Source organism: Bos mutus, chromosome 12 (assembly GCF_027580195.1).
Source record: "Bos mutus isolate GX-2022 chromosome 12, NWIPB_WYAK_1.1, whole genome shotgun sequence".
Classification (NCBI taxonomy): domain Eukaryota; kingdom Metazoa; phylum Chordata; class Mammalia; order Artiodactyla; family Bovidae; genus Bos; species Bos mutus.
The window spans coordinates 27,856,299-27,882,756 of NC_091628.1; the positions used below are offsets into that span (position 1 = coordinate 27,856,299).

Consider the following 26,458-nt stretch of genomic DNA (forward strand, 5'->3'; position numbering starts at 1 on the left):
AAAAAAAAAGATGAAATCTGATCATCTCCTAAAGAGTACACCTTACATTTATTATTGGAGAGTCTGCTATGTCCCTAACCATCTGCTGGGCCATGAGTGTATAAAAAACTAAAACTGTGGTGTTTTTCATGCTGTGAATCAAGGCCCATTGGTAGGTTATCAGGTGAATCTAGTGGGTTGCAAACAACATTTAAAAAAAAAATGAAATGGACTAAACTAGAATATAAAAAATCAGAGGATAAAGATAACTGTGACAGCATAAATTTATGTATTTATTTATTTAGCTTTAGTGTAATTTGTATATGTGCCTTGAGTTGTGCTGGAATTTTTTCTTTTTAATGAATAGCTAGCATGTTTTGAGCACTTAGTATGTTCCATATACTATTATCAGGGCTGTATTACTTCCTTTTTTCCTTCTTCAGTTTTATTGAGGTAAAATTGACATATAGCACTGTATCAGTTTAAAGTGTGCAGCATGATTTGACTGACATACATCATGACTACCACAGTAGGTTTAGTGAATATCCATCATCCCAGAGATACAATGCCAAAGAATAGAAGAAAAAAAAATGTTTTTCTTTGTGATAAGAACTCTTAGGACTTACTCAGTTAACAACTTTCATATACAACATACACAGTGTTCATTATATTTATGGTGTTTTACCTTGCATCTCTAGTATCCATTTATAACTAAACAATATATTTCTAGTTGTATGTCACTATCAGTTTCAAAGATCCTGCACCAGTGGGAAAAAACAGACACAGAATCATGTCAGTACCCTCTGGATGTACTCTGATAATTGCATACTAAAGAAGATAGATATCTTTTCCTTTTTTCTCTGTTTTATTTTTGTTTTTTATTGCTTTGATTTTTGTTTGTTTGTTTTGGTTCAAACCATCTAAATACTGCAAAATTTCCCTGAACTGTTTGCCTTTTTCCCTAGGAGTTTACCACTTTTTCACATGCCTTGGTTGGGTTGTAAATATCTCTTTTTGCCCAGAGCCAGTATAATAAGGTCTTAGAGCCCAGCAGACAGGAGTGGGCTTTCCATCCCTAGCCCGCAGTGCCCGGCTTGGCATCTTTTCTAAACCAACATAAAGAAGTCCTTCTCCAACTAGTATGTGGTTTGCTAGCATCAGTAACCAAGTTTGGGATTGCTTTAGAGAGCTCATTGGAGCCAACACTAAATGTTGTAGTTTCTATTTTAAAATATCTGTATTTTCTTTAAAAGCATATCCTTCTTTTGCCTTCTCAGAAACTATTTGCTAAAAGGTTTTTTTCAGAATGTTTACTTAATATCAACTTCTCCTAGCTTCCTGAAATACGACATGAAAATCCAATAAACTCAACCTTCAAACTGTCACAGGACCTGATATTTAAATGGCCCTCAGATGTCAGGGTTTATTGTATCCATCACAGGGAAAGAAGAGGTAGAAAATACTATGAAGAAAGGATATTTTTGAGTCTTCATCCTAGAGTCTTGCCCTTTTTCCATTTGGGCAACTTTTTAAGCTCTTTCGCTAAAGTTTTATGCAACTTTTTTAAAACTCAAAGCTAATTTCCCACCATGCTGCCACAGCTATGAAATTCTCTGTGATTGCCATGGTTTTCTACTTTCTTCTACCTTATACTTGAAAGTTCAAATTTGTCATTTAGTCTAATCCCTGTGAACCTAGATTTTCAGGGAATAAGAATGGAAGAATCCCACATTCACTGACTGAGCATCTGTTTACTTTTCCTTGAAGTTAATAATTGCGATGTCCAGAGGAGTTAAGGTGGATGCCAGATATATAGAAAGATGGATAAGCCGTCTATCTTACACGCACAGGAAGCACAGACGCAACTGAACAAACACGAGAAAATAACAAATAAGCAAAATACTCCTCAGTGAAGGATTGGTCAGTGCATTATTTCATGTAATCCCCGAAGCAAACCTATGATGCAGAACCAATTTTCAGTCCCATTTTATAAATGGTAGAAATGCACTTCGGAGAGAGTAAGCAACTTTCAGACAGTCACCTAAGTCTAACTGGTACTGCTTGCACTGGCAACCAGGGCTTGGAACCGGATGCCAAAGTAAAGTGAAATAACACTTAGTCCAATTAATATATATATACATACACACACATAGAGAGAAAGAGAGCAGTTACTCTCTGCTCGGCATTGGGGAGGATATAAATATGAATACAACACAGAAAAGCAGGCCCTGGTCCTGCTCAGTTTATCTGTAACAGTTGAGGGTAGGTGCTTGGGACATGAGATTAAGATAGCATTATAACAAATGTTATAAAGATCTAAACCGAATGCTACAGGAGCACAGTGGAAGCATAGTCACTGCCTTGGGGCTGTCAGGAAGGCTTCAAAGAGACCCATGAAGCTGAGTACCCAAGAATGGTCAGGGATCAGGGAAGGACAGGGGACAATATAAACCCTTTAGGCTCTTGATCCTGTCGCAGAGCTGGGTGTTGGGCCTAGTTGCAGGTCAGGGAGCAGAATGCAGAAGATGGGGAGGAACCGCTAACATAAGAAAAGCACACTGGAGTTAGGTCGAAAGAGCTTCAGGTTGAAAGTCAGGTTGAAAATGCCATACCCAGACTTCGGAGAGCTAAGGGGAACAGAAAGTGTCTAAACCGGGAAACCCTGTGATCACACTTGGATTACACTGTGGAAAGCCGTTTAGATGGAGAGGATGTTGGCCCGGTTTTCACTGTAATAACCCAGCCAGAGGTGCCAAGGGCCCACACTGGGGAAGGAGAGTGAAGATATGAACGAGGGAGCAGATTTGAGAACCATTTCAGAGTCGGATCTTGGTAATACACATAATGAAGAGAAGGAAGGAATGGATGATCCAGTTCATCTGGAAAGGAAATTATTTATACATCTGTGCTGGGCCAGGCCCAGGGATTTGCAAAGATAAACAAAGCCATCTCTGGATTCAGGGAATCCAGACTCTCCTATCTCAGGGGCTACAAATTCAGGCAGAACCCAGACGTAAGAGAAATGTGTGAGGTGTATGACAGGGGAAAATGGTAGGGCCATAGCACCCAGATACCCGTGTTCCAGGAAGGCACTCAGATCCAGGGCTAATTAAAAACAAGAAGGCTGGCCTGGTGGTGCTGGCTGGGATGGGACCTTCCTCCACCAGGAATCTCTAGAATGGCTCCCAAATTTCCACTTGCAGGAATTTGGAGATAATTTGGCTGTTAACTTACATGGGAACATATGCTAAGAATCAAGTCTGGGAGACTAAGGAGTATTGGCTTGAGATCTAGTGACTCTGAGGCTCAGAAGAGGAAAGCTAGAAATATGGTCTTAGGGCTCCGTAAAGAGATTTAGGGAAAGAAGTGAGTGCCTTCTATGGCAAGATTAAGTTTCTACTCAAAAAGGGAGAACTGCAGGTGTTTTATATTTAGCCTGTCTAGCCAGATGGTTAGGCTTCCCTGGTGGCTCAGACGGTAAAGCGTCTGCCTACAATGCAGGAGACCCGGGTTCGATCCCTGGGTCGGGAAGATCCTCTGGAGAAGGAAATAGCAATTGGTCCACGAAGCTTCTTAGAGAGGAAGGAAGGAAGGAAAACTGAAGGGAAGAGAGCTGGACGGGTTGGAAAGGGATCTTCCAGCTTCTGGGAAGGAAGAGGTCATCCAGGACAATAAAGATGGTGGAGGGACCAGCAAAAGGGTCCACCCATGGAGGGAGGGAAGGAGGAGGCAGGGGTACCATGCCCACGCTCCCCAGACTGCCCTCTCCACCCCCGCCACCCGTACATTATTAGCATCCTGCTGCTGTTTTCCAGGGTGACGACTCTGATGAGGAAGATCTCTGCATCAGCAACAAATGGACTTTCCAAAGAACCAGCCGCCGGTGGTCTCGCGTGGACGACCTCCACACACTGTTTCCTGGAGGAGACAGAAATGGGTCTTCGGGAGACATTAGGATGAAAAACACGACCAGCAGTGAAAGCGTCCTCACGGATCTGAGCGAGCCCGAGGTCTGCTCCATTCACAGTGAAAGCAGCGGTGGGAGCGACGGCCGCAGCCAGCCTGGTGGTCACGGCGTCGGCCGGGAGGCCTTCGAGGGCCCCGGGCAGTACTGCGCTGACGGCCCGGTCATGCTGGACGCCGCGCTGGTGGGCAACAGCCTCCTGCCGTCCTCCAAAGACGGGCTCCAGCACCCTTTGCACCCAAAGAATGAGAAGCCCAGCCGGGCCAGAGCCAAGTCGTTCCTGAAACGCATGGAAACGCTGCGAGGGAAAGGCGCGCAGGGAAGGCACAAGGGGCGGCCCGGGGGCCTGGTGATCAGCGGGCCCGTGCTGCAGCAGGAGCCCGAGTCCTTCAGGGCCATGCAGTGCGTCCAGATCCCAAACGGACACCTCCAGAACTCGCCCCCCGCCACCGGCAGTGCCGGGCTTCCTGGCGCCACCAAGTGGGGCGCTGAGAGCAGCCCCTCGGAGAACAGCAGCAGCGAGGGGAGCACGCCCGGCCTGAAGGAGCGGAAGTGCCAGGAGGCCCACAAGCGCGGGGGCATGTACCTAGAAGACCTGGACGTGCTGGCGGGGACAGCGCTGCAGGACGCGGGAGACCGAAAGCACCACGCGCACGAGTTTCACTCGCAAGAGAACTTGGTGGTGCACGTCCCCAAGGACCACAAGCCAGGGACCTTCCCCAAGGCGCTCTCTATCGAAAGCCTCTCACCAACAGACAACAGCCACGGGGCGAGCTGGAGGACCGGGAGTATCTCCCTGGGCAGACAGCCCGGCCCGGGGGCCAGGGAGCCCAGGCTCGTGGGGTCCTGCCACAGGGCGAGTAGGGTCAGCATCTACGACAACGTCCCCGGCTCCCACCTGTATGCCAGCACCGGGGACCTTCTGGACTTGGAAAAGGATGACCTCTTCCCTCACCTGGATGACATCCTCCATCACGTCAACGGGCTCCAGGAGGTGGTGGATGACTGGTCCAGAAACGTGTTACCCGAACCACAGACACACAGCTCCGGAGAGGCTGGCTTCTCCCCTTTCCCCTCTCCCAATCAGATCACCTTGGATTTCGAAGGCAACTCTGTCTCTGAAGGTCGGACCACACCCAGTGACATGGAAAGAGATGGAGCATCTCTTACTGAGTCAGAGGCCACTGGGGTCAGAGAAAGGAGGGACTCAGGAGTAGGGGCCTCTCTGACCAGGCCAAACAGGTTGGTGGCATGGCTCTGTGAAATGAGGTTTAAATCCATTTCATAATAATTATGGTCTGTTTAACAGACATTTATAGAGTACCTTCTAAATATTTAACACTGGTCTAAGCTATGTACGTGGTTGGGAATTATTTGAACAGTAGTATGTCTTTTGTGCAGATTGAATCCATGTTAACTCACATTTGTTTCAATCTTGGTTTTATGCAAAAAAAAAAAAAAATTGAGCTTCTTATGTGCAAAGCACTGATAACCAGGCCCACTGCCCGTGCACAGGCTCTTCCCATGACCTTGCCAAGCATCTCTTTTGCCAAATCTTAAATTTTTAAAAAGTTCTATGAGAAATTTCTGAGATCTAAGGTGTATGCAGTACTTCATATGTTTATTTTGACTTTAAAATGCAGAATACAAAGCACGTAAAAGCTGTTTTACTATGATCACTTCACAAGCACCTTAGATAAATGGCCTGGAAGGGGGTAACCAGTAGGAACAGCCCTACTGTACGTGTTGCTGGGTCTCTCCCAAGGCAGTGATGTCTCTCGGGCTCACTGCTGTACGGTCACATCAGGAGAGCTTCATCTACACCTGTCACAAGTCAGAGTGTGGAGTCAGGACGGGAGTGTGACTGTACTCTACAGCTCCCAAATGTGTGTGATCTCTATCTCTGCCTCTGTCTGTCTGAACGTCTCTCTCTTTCTTACACACACAGTCTCAGGTGCTTTCAACACTGTGGGAATGGATTTAGGAATAAACTAACATATAACATTTATTATATCACTTATTTAAGCCTCCTAATGGTGGCACCGACAGTAAAGAATCTTCCAGCAATGCAGGAGACCTGGGTTCGATCCCTGGGTCGGGAAGATTCCCTAGAGAAGGGAATGGCAACCCACTCCAGCGTTCTGGCCTGGAGAATCCCAGGGACAGAGGAGCTTGGCGGGCTACAGTCTATGGGGGTCGTAGAGTTGGACACGACTGAGCAACTATCACCACCAATGAAACAGATAATGACTTCTTCCAAAATAGTTTCTTCTGTTTGTTCTGTGCATTTTGTGTCTTTCTGCTCCATTTGCTCTGTAACTCTCTTGGCTCGGAAACTATTTTGATTAGCTACTTAAAAATCGGTAATATCCCATGTTTTCTGAAAAACCCATCCCTTTTGTGACCGGCTTCTCTGACGGTCTTTCCGGTAAAGGCGACTCCGGTGGAACAGCTTCCAGCTCTCACACCAGCCACAGCCATCTACGGCATCACCCCACATCAGCGGACAGACAGCCGGCCAGCTGAACCTGCTCCAGCGCTTCTCGCTGCTCCGCCTCACGGCCATCATGGAGAAACACTCCATGTCCAACAAGCACGGCTGGACGTGGTGCGTAGCCCATTCGCCTTGGAGCAGACCATTTATTCCAGGGCTCAGTGTGTGATGGCAAGCACTTCAGTGTTTGCTTTCTGAGTTCTGAGGAATCTGTTTGTTTTCTTCACTGCCAGTTTTCTGGAACAAAAATTGCCCAGAGTTCTTCCTCAGTGTCCACCCCTGGGCTGCCAAAGCCTGGATGAGATGTAGCCTACAGGAAGCATTACTTTATTTGTAGCTCTCTGTCAGTTTCCAGGGAAGGCAGTCAGGCTCCAAGTAAAGAGTGATTAGTTGTGAACAGAGACATTAAAAATAAACTTGCCATAAAGTAATTCTGGCAGTTTGCAAAGAAAACATCTGTTTCTTGTACCTCCTGGCCCAATGCAGAGCTCCACGCTTAGAGCATTGCTTCATTCTGAGAGCACTGAACTCTTCAAATACAGTTCCGCTCTTATTTCATTGGCTAATAAAAACAAGACTATGCAGTAAACCTTTGGAATAAGGAACTCACAAAAGCATATGTTGGAACTTGAATGTGGACCGATTTTAGACAATTTGATGGATTTGGAAAAACGTAAGATGTGCTGCTGATTGTCATATGTTATATATTATGCACAAAGAAGAATCGGCAGTTTATATTTTATAAAATATAATAAGTAAGTTATAAATTGTGTGGTCAAATCAACATATGCTTGTGCATTAAAATTTTCTTTAAAAAGTACAACTGGTTCTAGAAAAGTAAGGGAAGATATTAACATAATATTTTATCTTCTCTTCTTTCTCCCCCAACCCCAACCAAATTTCTTCTTTCTGATGTAGTTTTTAATTTTGTTTTGTTTTGTCTTATTGGGGACTTTAAAGTGTTTATCATTTAAGAAGTGTGTCCGTCACAGTTAAACTGGAATGTCAAGCACTTAGAAGCAGGGCCATAAATCCATTCTGCTAATGTGAATCACCCTGTTTAACAGTTAGAGGCACAGGGCACAGACAGTCCTTCCAATGTAATGTGAATAATCAAGGGAGAAATGTTGAATTCCCCGGCGCTTGTCAGATGTTCCAACAAAAGCTTGGCTTCCCTCTTGCTTTCACAGCCTCTCCCCGCAGTGTGCTCCACGAGGCGTGCATGACCTGGTTTCTGTGAATTCTAGGGCAGTTCCAAAGTTCATGAAGAGGATGAAAGTTCCTGATTATCGAGACAAGGCGGTCTTTGGCGTTCCCCTCATCGTTCACGTCCAGAGAACTGGGCAGCCCCTGCCACAGAGCATCCAGCAAGCGCTGAGGTATCTACGCAGCAACTGCCTCGATCAGGTAGGGTCATCAGCCCCAGGCACAGGCCAGGCAGCACAGAGCACCAGCCAGATCAGATCCGTCCAGGGTCAGACAAGACATGCGCCTCCGAAAGAAAAGGCACTGTCATCTTTAGAGGTCACTGTTTAATTTGACCAAGTGACATCCTCATCAAGCCATGCGAGGATGTTTCCTCACTGGCAACTTGAAGGACACCCTGGAGTGACTGCAGAAAGCTAACACTGATCATTTGTACCTGTGATGGCTAATTTGTGTTCCCCGGAAACTGGGAGTAAAGCTATCTACTGCATTTCCTTTTAATTACGGTCTCAATGCCACCACTGATTTCATAGCATTCTTTTATCCCTGTTTGTTTTTAAACTAGAATTAGGTGTTTATATCTCCCTTTATTAGTTTTTTTTGAAGCAGCACCATAACTGTTTATATTTTTAAATTTATTTATATATTTTTTTAAATGTGCAAGTAAAACATGAAAATAATATCAGCTAAGTTAAATGTCCCTTCATCTTGTGGAGTTGATTAAAAAGCTCAAGCTGAACAAAATTTTTGGAGACCATTTTCCGTCTCCAGGACTGTGGGGGCCGCCTCAATGGTGGACAATGAATGGCCCAGAGTGCAACCTAGTCTATGATTAACCAGGCCAGGCTTTTGCTCCTCCTAATTAATACTCATTAGTTTCTCTATTAGACATTCTGTCCAAAATAAAAGCCATGCTTCTGCTTGATCAATTGCAACCTTGAGTATTGAGGGTATTTTCAGGTAACTATTCTATAATGGCTTCTATTCATCTTACTCTTTAATACCGTGTGAAGAATCTGTGCCAACCTAAGGTTATTTGCACTTTTCATTGATTTACCCTTGGCCTTAAGCTAAGTAGACAGGAATGAGCTAAGCCACCCGAACTCATGAACTGATGTCGTCTCCACCCCAGTGCTGAGATCATGCTTAGAATCAGGATGGTCTCTTGATGAATCAAATAGCAGTTTTCAGTGGAAAAGAACAGGAGTAACTTCTTCATTCAGTGCCATCACTGATTGAACTCGATGCCTCATGCCCTTTTCCCTTCCCACTCTTAATTCAGATAATACGCACATCTACATTTTTGCATATTTGGATGTCACAGTGGAGGTAAACGTGGTTGCTGTTACCGTTGCGCTGGTGATGGCTGCTTTGTTGAGAAATGGCCTGGATGGCTTGCCTGTTATTTCTCAGAAAGAAAAGCAAGAGACCACTTGTCTAAAACCAACAGCACTCATCTTTGGCAGATGCCCCAACATTAATTGATTTGTGAGTAACATCCCGATGGAGCAATCCAATGAAGCTGATAGTTAAGCGTTAGATTTTTTTTTTTTAATTTTAGAACTTTAACCAAAGGCACACATTAATCAAAAGTAGAAGGTCTATGGGTATTTTACTGAGAAAAATTTTTGGAGAGGTGGGCTCAAACATTTGCCAATACCCTGGGAATTCCCTGGTGGCTCAGATGGGAAAGAGTCTGTCTGCAATGGGTGCGGGAGACCCAGGTTCAATTCTGGGGTCGGGAAGATCCCCTGGAGAAGAAAATGGCTTCCCACTCCAGTACTCTTGCCTGGAAAATCCCATGGCCAGAGGAGCCTGGCAGGCTAGAGTCCACGGGGTCGCAAAGAGCCGGAAACAACTGAGCAACTCCACTTTCACTCTAGTTAATCTCTTTTGCAGTCCTGAAAGCACTGCCACCATGCCCTTCAGCACAGGACTTTGAAGCTTCAACTGTACTTTTATTGGAATATTAGTATAGCAACCCACTCCAGTGTTCTTGCCTGGAGAATCCCAGGAATTGGGGGAGCCTGGTGGGCTGCCGTCTATGGGGTTGCAGAGTCAGACACGACTGAAGTGACTTAGCAGCAGTAGCAGCAGCAGTATAGACCCAGGATTGTGTTTTGTGGAGAGTTGCCTGCTATTCAGACACGTTTTTCCAAACTTCTCAATTTTCATAAAGGTATATAAGACCCATCTCCCCTCTTGGCTGATTCTCTTCGAGTCTTTGGCTCTAATGCTTATCAGCAAATGTTCTATTAAGAGAAAACAGGGTTTGTTCTGGAATGCTTAAAGCAAATGCTGCAGTTCATCTACACTCTTCACTCAATAACTGTAACCTTTCCTAAGTGCCCAGCATGTTTCAGGGATATTAGGTATCCTGTGCTCACTGCCTCATTCAATCCCATATCACCCAGGGCTAGCCCCCATGTGTCAATGGTGGAGCCAACATTTGCTTGAAAATCTATCTCCAGGGTCCAAGTTTTTAACAAATGCATTTCACTACCACCCGTTAGAATTGTTTGTCCCCAGTGATTTTGGGGTGATGCCACCTCTGGCATTGAGGGACACTTTGAGAAGTGGCCCTAAACAGCTCACTGATGGATTCAGTGTCAGGATTGTGCTGATGGTGTTATTCATTGTGTCATGTGGTGTCTTTTCTGTAAGAACCAAAGAATTTTTCTTCCTCAGCCCCCAGCACCTGAAAGCATTGTTATTTTGGGGATAACTGACCTGTCTATATTAGGTACACCAGGCTCATTCAGCTGGATATGTTTTCCTCTCTACATTGGCTGCGAGAATTATTGAAACCAAATGCACATTCTGCCTGTAGTTAATATATGTAACATGGGGGCATGCGTGAATTTTGTGTGTGAACCTCATTCCTACTTCCTGCTCTCCTTTTCTGTCTTTATTTTCCTATTGCTCTGATGGTCTCATCTATGATCCTTAATTTATAGATCACTATAAGTCACTTTGAATTCTTTTCCTATACAAGACTGGCTACACATGTGTTGTAATATCACCACTCCACTCACTGCATAGTCTTTATGTAGAACGGAAACCAGTCCTGCCCTCTGTAGACTCTGAATAAACGTGTATCACCAGCACTGCTGCTGTTATTGATGCCAGTCTCCTGTTTGAAGCAAAAGTCATTCAAATGGAGAGAAGGAAAGTGGCGCCAAATCCCCATCAACCCCTGCTCCCTGGCTTATGCTTATTCCCTGTCTCTGTTTCAGGCCTGTAACTATTTTCTGTCTTTCTTTTTTAATCTGGACAAACACTACCCTGAAAAACAGTATGCTGGCAAAGCTTTATAAGAAAAAGGCTCATTTCGTGGACGTGGATACTGACTGTAAATGTAAACACAATGACCAAGTCAGCCCTTCTGTTGTCTCCGTCCAAAGAAAGAATCTGTCAGATGCCAAAGGGACTTTCGCCTTAGCCAGTCCCTCCCTTAGGAAGCACTCAGTGCTGGCAAGGACCCCCTACCTTCATCAGCAAAGAGTGTGGGGGGCACACAGAGGGCCCCCTCTGGTCCCTGCAAAGAAGGCAGGCAGTAACAGTAAGAAATGAGGGGAAAGCAGAGAAACATAATAAGAAAACCAGGCTCAGGAGGAAGACTATCCTAGAGATTTAAGAGCCAACTCAAGCAAATAAAAGCCAGTGAATCTGAAAACAAAGAGAGACCAAAGAACAAGGAAGGAGAACCCGCCAGATAAGTGTTCTTCCTTCACCAATGGCACCTCCTCTGAATCGAAGACTCAGGTCTACTCAGGATCCTGAGACCCCAGCCCCACGACTGTGCAGGACCAAAGGGTCTAAGATGCCCTTCCTCTGAAGCACGCTGACCGACTTCTCTGCTGCTCCTTTTACGTGGTCCCCTCCAACCACCTTCTCGGGCTGTCCCAAGGCTCAGCCTCTCACCCCAGACAGGGAGGCTCCCTCCCTGCTCCACTCCTTCCCCTCAGGCTAAGCATTCTTCTCAAACAGGAGGTTGTCACAAAGGACTGAAGACAGCCAGACAGAGGCCTGAAACAGGGCCGCCTACATCCCCAAGTACAGAACATCTTCTTCGTGCTGAAACACAGTGTATCCATTTTCACCTGAGCAGTTGGCTGGAGATGAAATAAGGATGTTTACCTTCGATTATGAATCATTGCAGACATGGCAGTGTGTGAAAGGAGCAGGCTCTGTTGGCTGAGCTTTTATTTCTGCCCTAAATCAGCTACACAGAAGGGTAGATGATACCCAAGTTATACCCAGCTCCTGATGAGTATGGAGTCATGGCAGTGAGTGGCCAAACCTGCAAGGCTCCACATAAGAACCCGCTACATACTGCTCTCAGGCATCTTTCTCTCTCTGGATAAAACCAACCTTTCTTCATTAGTGGCTCACATCCCTAAAGAAGAGGAAACACAAGTCCTGATAAACATCATTAAGTGCTGAAAGGATTAGCATAAGCAGGATGCCAAGTAGGAGATTTAACATTATTTAGATGAAACTTGAATTCTAATGCAGCACTCATGCCCACGCTCTCCTTCTAATGGAGTAGCAAGTTTTAAAAGCCCAATTATGCTGTGAAGACACTTCATACTCAGCACAAGTGTCCTCCACCTGCTGCCTACCTAACATCATAAAATGAGATGTTCCTGGGTCTGTCTTTTTAAATTACACGTTGAGTCCTTGCTTTTCAAAGCTGAGTGTTTAGGTGGAAGACCAAAGAGAGAGGACAGTAAAACCAGACCAGAGGGACACTCATCACTCATCCTTTTACCCTGAAAATGAAGATGACGTGCAAGAGAGAAGCTTATGAAATGGGTTTTGCATTGCTGACCACTACTCTTCCCTATTAAGAGAGGATGTTGGAGCCATACTTTCTGGTACATGAGAGCAGGCCCTGCTGTGTAATTTGTGGAGTCTTGTGCAAAATGAAAAGTGCATAGAGATTACAAAGAATTTCAAAATGGCAACCACAGAGCATTAAACTAAAGGTGCGTCCACATGTGACTACCCAGGTCACCGGGCCGCCAGCGACAGACACAGAAGCGAATGAAAGACATTTCACACTTCTTGGGTCTTCTTCATAATGAAGCTGAAGGGCCTGGGGTCGCCTCCCATCGGCCACAATGACCATGGTGTCCCTAGAAGAAACGCATTTTCAGTGGTTTCTTTGGTCCTCCACTTTTTACTTACAAAAAGAAATTAGTCAGAAATGTGCATTTTATCGCAGCTGTGAAAGCTTTTTGAAGAGGAAGTGATGGTTGGCAATCCTGGGAACCCCTAGCCCTGGCTGCTCTACGATGATGGATAAGAAAAGCTCTTCCCTCTGGTCCCAGAAAAAGCTTCTACTTACCTCACCAGAAGTTTTCCATTGCAGGAACCTGTAGCCCTGCCCCCAAATGGCTTAAACAATAGAAAATTCCCATGGTCACATAACAACAAGGCAGGTAGTAGGGCACTTGTTCCATCAGCTCAGTGCCATTTTTTATGACAGGGGCCCTTCCCATCTGTCTCTTCTGCCATCCTCAGTACTCCATCTGGAATCTGGTTTCAGACCACCTTTACTTTTATTAGACTTAGAAAAAAAAAAATTCCTTTGGCACTTCCAACAGAAGCACCCAAAATCCACAGAACCCACAGATATTTCCCACGTCCCCTGGAAGATAAGGGTGGGATGGGAAGGTTACTGTCAGAATTTGAGTCTGAACAAATAAATACCTGACAACCCTCTGGACATCCTGTGAGATCTGAAGTCGGAACAAGCAGCACAGACCCGGCGGCTGGAGAGCTCCAGACACGTCTCAAATCGTTGAAATAACAGTATCTGCTGAAACTAGAAAGAAACTTGGAGACAGAACAGTACAAAGAAAGCATCCCTGGGATGTGTGTGTACCTGCACCTCACGTGCACCAGAATCCACGCCGGCGAGGCACAGAGGACAATGAGGAACCTGGTCCCGCCATGTACACACACACACACACACTCACTCACTCACACACACACACACACACAGTTGTCAGCATTATTCTTTTTATAGAACACGATCAGTATTTCTCCACCGTCAAAAACAATAATAACAGGAATTCTTGGATGGAATACTCCCAACTCACAGGAGGAGCCCTGTTTGTGAATCACGCTAAGGAATTCACCTCTGGGGCACTTGGCTTCTGAGAACTCCCGTGTATCACGGCCCTGAGGCCCGGTCCTGGGCCTCCTTCCAGAATTAGAGATGTAAACACACTGAGGCCGGGTCTCACTCCCGATAATCACTTATCTGACACCTTGAACTTTTCTTTTGACAGTACATGCTTTCTTCTCCTGCCTTTTGATGAAATTTGGAGTAGTCGCCAGAGGAAGAGAAATGTTCTTTAGATTCTTCTTGGCAACGTTTGTGCATTTTCTAGGCATTCCAAACCTTAAGAATCAAAAAGAAAGTGATTAATGTTTTAAATGACACTCCGCCTGAATATCCAATTCTGTGGAATTGGGGTGGTAAGCCTCAGAATGCAGAGAAGGATTACTAAGGATTCTGTCTTTATTGCCACAAAAAGTAGTGGTGTATAATTTCCCCTGTGTTCCGTGCCTCTGACGTATACAAAACCCCGAGTATTCCCCAACTGCTTGGAATTCTTCCCTTGCTGTTACTGCAGTTCGAAAGAGTGAGGGCTGCTCTCCATTTATAGCAGCAACTGAGAGAGCTCTCCTCAGACGCCGGAGCTTGGGTCGAGGCCGGCCTGGCACATGGAGCAGCCAGGGAGGCGTGACTCTCCAGAGCAGGGAAAGAGCAGCCAGCATTGACTCCCGGTCCGGCCACTGCCCACCTCTCTGACCGCTGGGAGCGTGGAAGCGGGCCAACTAGGGAGCCCTTGGAGAGTGAGAAGAGTGCAGATGGAGGGTTGAAGAACTGGTTTTGAGAAACTCAGTGCCCTGCAGGCATTTAAAAATAACAGACATACTAATGCACTGTAAGCCTGGGCTCCCAGAGAAGCTCAGTTCTTTTGGGGTGGCGGCAGATCCACTCGAGGGGAGCCTACAGCATAACCTGGAAACCACTGCAGGACCCTGCATCCCCACAGGGCTCTGCTCCCCCTTGCTCATCCCTGTTGGGGCATCATCCCCATGGTGCCCTACTGCTCCATTTATTTGTCAAGCAGAGGAGTGTAAGTGCTTAAAAATAAAAAAGGCATAAGACAATGTCTTGAAGTCTGAAGAAAAGCCACTCAGGAATCATTCTCACCAGAGCCGTAACTTACATACCTAACAACTCACCAGCTAGAGTAGTAGGTGCATCATACGAGAAACCTATGTCACAAGGATTCTGGAGAAGGAAAAGCGTAGAAGTAAGACTTTTCAATCAAAATACATGCTTATGATATTATTTTGTTTCATGAACACATTCCCAATAAACCTTTCCCTCAAAGGGGCATTGGATATGGTTGCTTATCTGGTATCTATCAAACCTTCCATTAACGGAACTTTTTCAAAACCCCTACTAAAGTGCACACAACCAGAGGACAGGGAATTTTGTCTGGCCTGCTCACTGATGACTCCAAGAAGTTATAAGTATGCCTGATACATAATGGGTATTTAATCACTACTTGTTAACTAAATACAATACAATAAAACAATAATAACATCGGTGGTGTTTTAAGACTTGACAGGTTACAAAGCACAATCACATCTATTTTCTCCGAAGCCCTGTAAGATGGGGTACTATTATTATTTTCATTTTGTGGGAGAGGAAGTCAATGTTCTGCTACTGCCCAGAGTAGCTAAATTAGTAATTTACAATTGACTAGTTTGGCCACAATTCCAGCTTACCAAGTCCTGGACCCACTGCCTTCCCATCACCCCCCAGGTGCTTGCCGTAGGAAGAAAATATCTGGGGCCAAAGGCAGCCTCACTGACACATCCCTGTGGTTTGTTTCAGGTGGGTCTTTTTCGAAAATCAGGTGTGAAATCTCGAATCCATGCCTTACGTCAAATGAATGAGAACTTCCCTGAGAACGTCAGCTATGAGGACCAGTCCGCTTACGACGTGGCGGACATGGTGAAGCAGTTCTTCCGGGACCTTCCCGAGCCTCTTTTCACCAACAAGCTCAGTGAGACCTTCCTCCACATCTACCAGTGTAAGTGGTACAGTGCTCAAACTGTTCTAAAGCACATCCATTCACCTAAAAAAAAAAAAGTACACAGATTGAATTTTAATCGTACAGGTAATACATGCATGCGTGCTAAGTTGCCTCAGTTGTAGCTGACTCTTTGCAGCCCTTTGGATTGTAGCCCACCAGGCACCTCTGTCCATGGGATTCTCCAGGCAAAAATACTGGAGTTGGTTGCCATGCCCTTCTCTAGGGGATCGCCCACCCAGGAATCGAACCCACACGTCCTGTGGCCCCTGCATTGCAGGCAGACTCTTTACCACTGAGCCACCAGGGAAACCCTACACGCAATGCATGAAGTATATAAAAGTTACAGGAGTAAACTTTGTTCACACTTTGATATGAAAATCTCCAGGCTGTATTTTATGCATTTGAAAATACTTTTTGACATAAAAACCTTTCTTCTCTCAATAGGGGTTTGTGTAAGATATATTAAAAAAAAAAAAAAAAAACTAACTAACTTTCAATGTAATTTTAATAAACTTAAAATGAAAAGGGACACAATAGAATTTATTTTACATACAGGTGTTTTTAAAAAGAAAGCATTTCCTTGGTATATATGAAATCTAGATGTGTTAAAATGACTAGAAATCAAGGGAAAATTGTATTTTAATACCATGCATTTTAACTGGTGATAAGTAAGCAAAGCAAATCAAGGCTTAAGCTTAATTCAACTAATTTATATTTTCACTTAGAACTTTTTAAGTGATGTGAAGTTGATAATGCTCAGTGAAGCCCCTATAATTAATAATTAAAAATAGCAATTATTGATTTAAAGGCACACCCTGCTAAAGGTAGTTGCTAAGGGCAGAAATGAACACGTGGCTCTTTCCCAGCAGCACTGTTATGTTTACACAGCATCCGCATGGGCTTCCTTTCAGGACTCCCCAAGGACACTCAGGTCCCACTGTCAGTTTTCCGTATCCTCCATTGGGCATCCGAGGATTCAGACAACTTTAGGTCATAAACACAGTACAGGATTCACAGTTCATTGAATCTGCAAATTCAAGACCCAAGTATAGGAAGAGCTGACTATGTATTTATCAGGAAAAAGCACTTGCCTGTTAAGTGAACCTGTGCAGGTCAAACCATGTTGTTCAAGGGTCAGCGATAAGTATTTAATGGTCCAAGTCTCAATTCTTCAGGAAAAAAACACTCAGCCTGTGGACTTTCAAGTTTTTAGCAACATATGCATGAAATGGACCTTGACGTGAAATTGATCCAACTCGAAGAGGATTCCTGCTTATTGAGAATTCTGTACTAAATGTATTTTAGGAGTTTGCAATCAAAAAGGATTATAACAAGTACCACTTGTCAAAACAGGATAAAGTAGTGACCCACTAAATAAATATTATCTTGTCAAAATGAGTAGGTTAAGTTAGTGATACAGGTTGCTGGAGCCTAAATACAGGGAATTCATGTTTCTGCCATAAGAGGTTGAGCTGTGGTGTTTTTTCAGTAAAACCTCCCTTATGGTTTGGAAGTAGCATATATGAGCCTTTACATGAAATCGGTTCTTGGGTTATGGTTGACATCAGTCTAAGGTTAAAGCCAGATTATTTCCAAGAGATAAATGCTTTCAGCTCTTTGTGAGACGCACAAGCAAAAAAAAAAAAAAAAAAAAAAAAAAGATCAAAGCAGGGTTTATTTTAGCTGAGCAGGCATTTACTGAGTTCAGCTTATGTTCAGGGCACTGTGCTGAGCACTGCAGAGAACATGGATGAGTAAGACTTAACTCTGCTCTTAGGCATCTTACAACTTAGGGAGACAAGACATACATAGATAACTGTAATACAGCAAAACTGGAGACATTCCATGATAAGTTACAAAAAGCACCCAATGGGGTTGAGATGAGGAATAAGGACTTGATGGAGAGGTGACAACTCAAGGTTGAGATACACAAGGAGCACATGCTGAGTGAAGCAAACAGCACATGTGTCAGGCGATTATAGGATTTCCGTCTGGCTTGCAGAAGGGTAACTGTCCAGTGAAGCATCAAATGACTCCAAAAGTTAGACTGAGGCCTGTACCCAGGAAGGGCACTGAACATTAGAGCAAAGGGCTTATATTTGGTTCATTAATCACTGGAGAACCTCTGGGCGTTGTTGAGAGAGATGACCAGTTACAATGTTCTCAGCTATAAACACAGGATCCAACAAACAGTTGTTTAAACAATAAAGACATCATGTAATCGCACAAGACAGAAAATCTGGAGTTGAGTAATTCCAGAGTTGGTTAATTCAGGGACACCATGGCTGAAGTACGCCTCTCTTGGTTATCCCCTTAAGGTCACAATAGGACTGCCACAACTTCACATTATCATGTCTTCCCAAAATCACATCCAAAGGCAAGAGGTCAGCAGAAGGGGTCTCCTCAGGCATGTGTCTCTTTCTATCAGGGAGATAAATTTACAGAAGCGCCTACCTAACATTTATCTTGGTCCCACAGGCCAGAAAGTATACATTTTTCTCCCCTAAATCAATCACTGGAGAGAAGAACGGGGTTACCATATTTGGTTTGGGCCAGTGTGGGTCAGAGGGAAGGGCCCAACCTCCCTGAGCACAATACAGCCCAAACCTGAACAGAAGATGGCCTTTCTTAGAGAAGAAAGAGAGAGCAAGTATATCCCAGGCAGCCAAGCTTGTGCTGCAGGGCCAGTGTCCATCAGAACTGCTTATTTGACCCATGAATCCAGAAGTGGTGAACAGGAGCTACCGGACAGGACAAGAATGGAGGGTCAGGTAGCCAGCACATTGATTGAGGCTCTGAGTTACCTGCGGTGACTTCTAGTAGCCAGACTAGAAATAACAACGTTCCAGGATAGACTGTGGTGTCAAGAGTTTTCCAATGTCTGTGGGGAAGAGGCCACTTCTCCCAGGTGGCTCAGACGGTAAAGAATCTGCCTACTAATGCAGGAGACACGGATTTGATCCCTGGGTGGGGAAGATCCCTTGGAGGAGGATATGGCAACCCATTCCCAGTATTCTTGCCTGGGAAATCCAAGGACAGAGGAGCCTGGTGGGCTGCAGTCCGTGGGGTCAGGAAGAGTAGGACACGACTAAGCTATTATCACTTCACACTTCTTAACTCAAGTGAGCTCCTGATGGTGTCTTTCACAGTGAGGGGAATAAGGCAGTGAGTCAGTCCTAAAAGCGGAAAAGGCAATGGCACCCCACTCCAGTACTCTTGCCTGGAAAATCCCATGGACGGAGGAGCCTGGTAGGCTGTAGTCCATGGGGTCACTAGGAGTCAGACACGACTGAGCGACTTCACTTTCCCTTTTCACTTTCATGCATTGGAGAAGGAAATGGCAACCCACTCCAGTGTTCTTGCCTGGAGAATCCCATGGACGGAGGAGCCTGGTAGGCTGTAGTCCATGGGGTCACTAAGAGTCAGACACGACTGAGCGACTTCACTTTCCCTTTTCACTTTCATGCATTGGAGAAGGAAATGGCAACCCACTCCAGTGTTGTTGCCTGGAGAATCCCAGGGCCGGGGGAGCCTGGTGGGCTGCCTGCCATCTATGGGGTCACACAGAGTCAGACACAACTGAAGCGACTTAGCAGCAGCAGCAACAGTCCTAAAAGATCACTGATAGACACAGCCAGGGGGCAGCAAAATGCAGCACGGAGCACCCATTTTTCTAGGATTTTTCCTTCTTAGTTACCTCTTACTGTTCAGGCCAATTCTCTTTCAAGCCTGCATGACCAGGGCTCCCCGCCCCACCCCCTGCCTCACCACCACCTTCATCACCACGGGGACCACCCAGAAGGAGAAAGGCTTGAGAGGAGGGGGGACCTGGTTCCCCTTCCCACAAGCCCTGGGCATCCTGAGAGATACTTCACAAGCTAGGGAAGGGGGGCGATGGGCAAGAGGCGGCAGACAGGTGAGTATCGAAAGCCAGCACAGGGTGCTCTTTGGGAGTCCAGCCTTGTCGTTAAGACCGTGAGTTCTGGAGTGAGACTGGGGGTTCTGACACCGGGTCCAAAGCGATGGTTTCTCTGTGCTCCTAGCTGTCCTCACGGTCACTGTTGATGACGACGAGGACCCCAAGGACCCCAAGCATGTTCGCAGGAAGGTAGCACACTCTACCCCTACCCTGCCGGCTCCTTCTGCGACTGGCCCTCTGACAGCCCGGCACCCATTTTTTAACAGATGTCCCCAAGGAGCAGCGGCTGCAGGCAGTGCAGGCGGCCGTCCTGCTGCTGGCCGACGAGAGCCGGGAGGTGCTGCAGACGCTGCTGTGCTTCCTCAACGATGTGGTCCACGCGGTGGAAGAGAATCAGATGACGCCCATGAACCTGGCCGTGTGTCTGGCCCCCTCCCTCTTCCACCTGAATTTACTGAAGAAAGAAAGCTCCCCCAGGTGGGTTTTTCTCGACAGGAATGCTAATCCCAAATCAGGTATTCCCCAGGGCTACTAAAAAAAAAGAAAAATACATGCGTTGCACTTCAACCTGGGGATCTGTTAGCACTTCGTTTATAATCAGAAAATGTTTGGAGTTGCGGCTCAGAGTCAGAGAATTACCAAGGTAGCATTGAAGAGTGTTCTCTGTGATTCAGAAAACCTGGAATTCTGTTTTGTATGTGTTTTACAAAATCTTCAATTTGAAGACTGGATTTCAGGCCCAAGCATGGCAGCTTGCGGTGAAGTAGTTTCAAACTTGGGGAAAAATGAATTAATTTCTCCCCCAACAGTTATTCCTGCCCTTGTGTTTTTCCAAGGTTTTCCATTTGTCAGACTCTTAACCTGCCTCGGGATATCTAAGATGTGTGGTCACTGTTTTTATTTGGAAATGAGGAAGTCTGGGATCTGGGTGGCATCCAGGCATGAAGAGATAGCAGAGGGGTGAACTGGGTCCTGTGAAATGCTCTGGGGTTTGGGATCCGCTGAGCGTTGTCCCCTTCAATTACAGAGTCATCCAGAAAAAATATGCCGCTGGGAAGCCAGATCAAAAGGACCTCAGTGAGAATCTGGCCGCGGCTCAGGGGCTGGCCCACATGATCATGGAATGTGACAGACTTTTTGAGGTGAGTGAAAGGCTCCAACCGTCTTCCTTCCTTATAGCTCTTGGAACTCGATAAGACAGTTGGAATGGTTGCTGCATTTATGGCTTATTTCTGAGTTTTTTTTTTTTTTTGACAATGGTACACTGAATAGTGCCTCCCAGAAATATGAGGAGGCAACCCCAAAGTTGAGGCTTTGACAGTTAAAGACACTTGGGTTTACCATGATGATGATGTTTATAAAAACGGCTGCATCAAGTTTCCGTGCCAGGTCCTGGGCCAGCCAACTACAGTATATTTAATGTGACCTCAGGACTTGATTAGATTCAATGTATGTGTGTATGTAGAGGGGGGATACTGAACAATTGCGGTTAACTCTGAATCAGTGACAGCTTATGAATACAGCCACAGACATGCTAAAGGAGTAAGTGAACTAGACTTCTGGCATCCTTTTTGTGGCAAAACTGGCATTTGCAAAAGGAAAAAGTGTGCTAAAAAGGTAAAGCTGTTTTCTGAGTCATGTTTGATGTTCCCCTTAAGTCTGTGCACTTTTTAAATTTCCCTAGTCCAAGTTTTGCCAAACTGAATAAAAATATATGACAAGTAAAATCAAAGAAAAATGGAAAGGATGAATGGGAAGTCGTGGCGATGTTCTGAATAATAAATGTAGCCTCAAACAGATCTGGGTTTCCTGACTTTCAGAAGCCCTTTCTCCCGACTGCTGTCACTGATCTCAGACAAACACCTCTTGCCCTGCGGCACCTGGCCTGTCACCAATACCGTGGTTTTCGGTGACGCTACTTCACTTTCTCTATCAGTCTCAACATTTCTGTGTTGCTCTTCTGTGTGCCCGTTGGTTCAGGTCCCGCTTGAGATGGTGGCCCAGTCTCATAATTCGTATGTGGAGGCTGAGATCCATCCGCCAACTCTGGAAGAGCTGGGGGCCCAGCTGGAGGACAGCGGGGCCACTTTCCACACGTACCTGGAACATCTTGTCCAGGGCCTCCAGAAGGAAGCCAGGGAGAAGTTCAAAGGATGGGTCACATGTCCAAGCACAGACAGCACAGAGCTTGCTTTCAAAAAGGTAATCTTGGGTCTTGGAAAAATAATTTACTCCCAAAGAGCCACATCTAACAACCTGGAATTTGTTTTGCTTCGAAGGTGGCCCCTTTGTCTCCAGGGCTTGTCACACATAGGAACTGGTCAAAGCTCTGCACCAGAGTCTGACTATGTAACCAGGTAGCAGACTGTGGAGCCACCCTTCTGGACCCAGGCCGGGCTCTGCCCCTGAGCTGTGTGACGTTGGGCGAGTCACACTCCTGTCTGTGCCTCCATGCTCTCATTTGCATAACGGACATAATAACAGGACCACTACCAGAGAACATATATACACTGTGGATACTATGTATAAAATAGATAACTAATCAGAACCTACCCTGTAGCACTGGGAAGTCAGTGCTCTGTGGCAACCTAAATAGGAAGGAAGCCCAGAAAGAGGAGATATGTGTATACGTATAGCTGATTCACTTTGCAAACACTAAGGCAACACTGGAAAGCAACTATACTGCAATAAAAATTAATTTTAAAAAAATGGAAAATAAAAAACTAAGAACAATGCTTAGCACACAGGGAGCACTGTGTGCTGCTGGTTATCGTTTTTACTGCCACTCTTCTTAAGCTTAAGGGTGAACATTTTAAACCTGAGGTGTACAGAATCACTGTCAAGTTCCATAATCGATGAGGCTTCTTGAACACCCAGTGAAGCCTGGTAGGTTCTGAAGAGCCAGGGACCTCTCAGCCGCTGCGGGTGTCTTTCCCCAGGTGGGAGACGGGCCCCCGCTGAGGCTGTGGAAGGCTTCCGCTGAGGTGGAGGCGCCCCCCTCGGTGGTTCTGAACCGCGTGTTGAGGGAGCGCCACCTGTGGGACGAGGACTTCGTGCAGTGGAAGGTTGTGGAAACGTTGGACAAACAGACTGAAGTCTATCAGTACGTGCTGAACAGCATGGCGCCCCACCCCTCCAGGGACTTCGTGGTTCTCAGGTAAGCCTGACCCTCTGCTCCAAAAGCAGGGTGAGAGCTGCAGATGGAAGCATGTCACTGCATTCTCCCACCGAAGTTCAGCCTCCACCGGGAACACTGGCGCCGGCCCTCAGTTCACTTCCCTCAGTGAAAACTGACTGCCGTATTCATGCCCGACCTCCTGCTTCTTTCACCCAATTCACAGTTCTGCCGTGCTCTCTTATGGCCCCTTTCATTATAGAGCATACGGTTTATTAGGCCATAAATATCGTTCATTTCCTTAGAACAGAGTCCCAAGAAGAGCTGCTGTTTGTCCAGCTGAACTTTCTGCCAAATTATGCAAATTGAATCTCACTGGCTTTTCTCTTGATTTTGTTTTTCTCCGCCTGGAAAAGGCAAGTCTTCAGTGGTGTGGCTCTCCATCCAGAGTGTGTGTAACTTCAGAATTCATCTGTATAACTTCACACATTCAGACTATGCTCAGTCGTGTGTAATTCTTTGCAACCCCATGGACTGTAGCCTGCCGGGCTCCTCTGTCTATGGAATTCTCCAGGCAAGAATACTGGAGTGAGTTGCCTTGGTCTCCTCCCAGGGATCTTCCAGACCTAGGGATCTAATCCAGGTCTCCTGGATTGCAGGCAAATTCTTTATCCTCTGAGCCACCAGGGAAGCCCTTACGTGTTTATAAGTCATCCCCATGCAAGGAAACGTTGGCCCAGCCCTGAAGATCCAACTATGCTGAGACACTTGAATGTCCAGAAAGATTTCAGGGCCTGACAAGGCTTGAGACTCTGATCTCATCTGCTGAAATATTGCTTCTAATAGATTTGTGAGTTGAGTTCCAGACCCCTGTTCTCTGGATTTAGAATGGGATGCTTGACTAACAGTAGGCAGTGGGACAGTGGAGCTGTGTATGTTGGCTGGTGAGTCTGTACTGAATCGGAAAGAATGGGGATGGAGGATACTGACAAACCCAAATAAAATATAATTAAGTAAAAAAATTTTTTTTACTGATAACTGATGGTGAATACCATCTCTTCTCATATATTAGCAGTATTAAAAAAAAATCACTGGTGAAATTCCCAAATGCATATTTAAAATAGTTTCTTTATTAAACTAGTCTTGATGACAAACTAAAGATTACTTTTCGCATGAGCTATTTCTGCCTTTGGAATTGGTCCTTAGGACCTTGAATTTCAAGGGTCATTTTTTTTTTTCACCCAAATATACATGTTTATCTTAGCCACAATGGGATGCTGGTGGAGAATGTGGGAAATTGTAAGCATGGCTTCTTGACACAGTTATTGGGACATTACTCATCTCATTGGAAGTTAAATTTTACACCTTCAGTGTTGCAAGCAAGAAGTCAAATAGTTCCAGGATGGCAGCCCTGGGAACTGGTAGGTTAGAGCCCTACCATGGTCCACTCTCCACTCCCCTTAGAGGAGGCTGAGGGCCAGAGTCCATTCATGGAACAGCCCTCCTCCCACTCTTCCTGCAGTGCCACCCGCCTGCCATTTTTAGAGTCCCATTCCATCCCGGCCTTGTGCCAGGCACTGTTGGAGACTCAAGATACTGCTGTGAACAGACCACAGTCCTGCTCTCTTGAGATTTATATTTTATTAGGAAGAGTCAATAAAGAATAAGCAAGGGGACTAGGATTTCTTTTCTGTTGTTGTTCAGTCACTAAGTCGTTTCTGACTCTGTGACCCCATGGATTGCAGCTTACTAGGCTCTCCTGTCCTTCACTGTCTCCCGGAGTTTGCTCAGATTCATGTCCATTGAGTCGGTGGTGCTATCTAATCATCTCATCCTCTGCCACCCCCTTCTCCTCCCGCCCTCAATCTTTCTCAGCATCAGGATCTTTTCTGTTGAGTTGCTCTTCACATTAGATGGCCAAAGTATTGGAGCTTCAGTTTCAGCATCAATCTTTCCAATGAATATTCAGGGTTGAGTTCCTTTAGGATTGACTGGTTTGATCTCCTTATAGTCCAAGGGACTCTTAACAGTCTTCTCCAGCACCACAGTTCAAAAACATCAGTTCTTTGGTGCTCAGCAGTCTTTATCGCCCAGCTCTCACAAGGCTGTGATCCATGAAGGGGTTACTTATCTTAGGGTGATACGTAAGATAGAGGGTCAGAGCAGAGTCTCACTGTGTTGATATTTGATCCAAGACTTGAAGGAGAGGGTGGGTGGACCATGAAGCTGAGGAAGGAAAACTCGGCACCCAAGAAGATGAATAATGAACCAGACATGTTGCTTGTAGCAGGAATTCCTTGTGGTTGTGATACAAGAGGTAGAAAGTGCCATGGATGGTCTCCTTTCAAGATTACCACGTTCATGTCTCACTTCATCCCTTTTTCTAGTTCCTCAGGAGGTTCCAGTGGTAGTCACTGAAGGCTTTTTCCATTTTATCCCCACAAATCTATACAACTTTCCGTCTTTGTTCTTAATTATAGCATCATGCATGAAAAGAGAATGCTCATACCCATGGAGAAGTTGCTAAGAAATTTGTTGGGCTTGCTTATTCCCAAGTTTCTTGGTAACATGTTTCTTGTGTGGTAGAAGAAGATGAAGTTATAGATAAGATAACTAAGCAAGGGGATAGGATTTGTGACTTAATAACTGAGATTATAATAATCAAACCCATATCCTGTGGTAGAAATGGTTGCTACAGAGATGCTCATGACTTCCATCTACAACCTTTTCCTAAGTGGTACCCGCTTCTATATCTTCCCTGGTGGCTCAGAGGTTAAAGCATCTGCCTCCGATGCGGGAAACCTGGGTTCAATCCCTGGGTCGGGAAGATCCCCTGGAGAAGGAAATGGTAACCCACTCCAGTATTCTTGCCTGGAGAATCCCATGGATGGAGAAGCCTGGTAGGCTACAGTCCACAGGGTTGCAAAGGGTCGGACACGACTGAGCAACTTCACTTACTTACCCCCTTCTATGCTTAAATAGCTCCAGTAACAATGAGCTCACTACTCCTCATACAGCCCATTCCATTTTTGAAGAGTACACATTGTGAGACAGCTCTTCTCTGCACTGGATTGAAACACACCTTCATATCTCTGCTTTCTGGAGTCAAATCAACTGTATTTATTTCTTCTCCCACTCAAGAGCCTCTCAAGGATTTGAAAGCAGTTAGCAGTCCACATGTGTCGAGCTTTCTTCTAACTGAGCATCGTCAGCTCATGTATCCTTTCAGACTTGAGTGGAGCATCACCTCCTCCAGGAAGCCTTCCCGTGTGCATGATCTCAGTTCTCGTTGCACAGCCTTATCACTGTGCTTGTCAGCGTGTTTCAGAGTTCTCTCTGGAGGTCTCTTTCTCCTCCTGATTGGACCTTTGTGTCTTCAGTGGCTTCTCATAGCTTGCACATCCAGTAGATGTTTGGTGAAAGAATTTAATGAGCAAGTCCCGATTCCCAAATGGTGGGACCAGCAGGCCCTTCCGGAATGTGCAGGAGTCTCTGCAGCCTCAGTTTGGAATTTGGAAAGAATCTCTAAAAATTGCAAAGTCGTTTCTGACCTCTGGGTCAGAGGGATGAGACCCCTGCTTTGAACCGCACTGTATAAGCTTTACACACACTTGTGAGAACCATTAGCTGAATCCAAGTAACTGGGCTA

At 45.6% G+C, this 26,458-nt stretch overlaps 1 protein-coding gene across 8 annotated transcripts in view; it reads left to right on the forward strand.

Annotated features, from left to right (window-relative positions):
• Positions 1 to 26,458, forward strand: part of STARD13 (StAR related lipid transfer domain containing 13) — a 492,819-nt gene that overhangs the window by 462,926 nt on the left and 3,435 nt on the right. For 6 of the 8 annotated variants that reach the window (XM_070380429.1, XM_070380432.1, XM_070380430.1 and 3 more), the window contains 8 exons: positions 3,795 to 5,185; positions 6,378 to 6,551; positions 7,628 to 7,844; positions 15,574 to 15,772; positions 19,961 to 20,171; positions 20,722 to 20,836; positions 21,675 to 21,896; positions 22,634 to 22,851. In XM_070380429.1, coding sequence (XP_070236530.1) covers positions 3,795 to 5,185; positions 6,378 to 6,551; positions 7,628 to 7,844; positions 15,574 to 15,772; positions 19,961 to 20,171; positions 20,722 to 20,836; positions 21,675 to 21,896; positions 22,634 to 22,851 — 2,747 coding nt within the window. The remainder of the gene's footprint in view (positions 1 to 3,794; positions 5,186 to 6,377; positions 6,552 to 7,627; positions 7,845 to 15,573; positions 15,773 to 19,960; positions 20,172 to 20,721; positions 20,837 to 21,674; positions 21,897 to 22,633; positions 22,852 to 26,458) is intronic. The other 2 variants (XM_070380431.1, XM_005891012.3) reach the window with 1 other exon arrangement.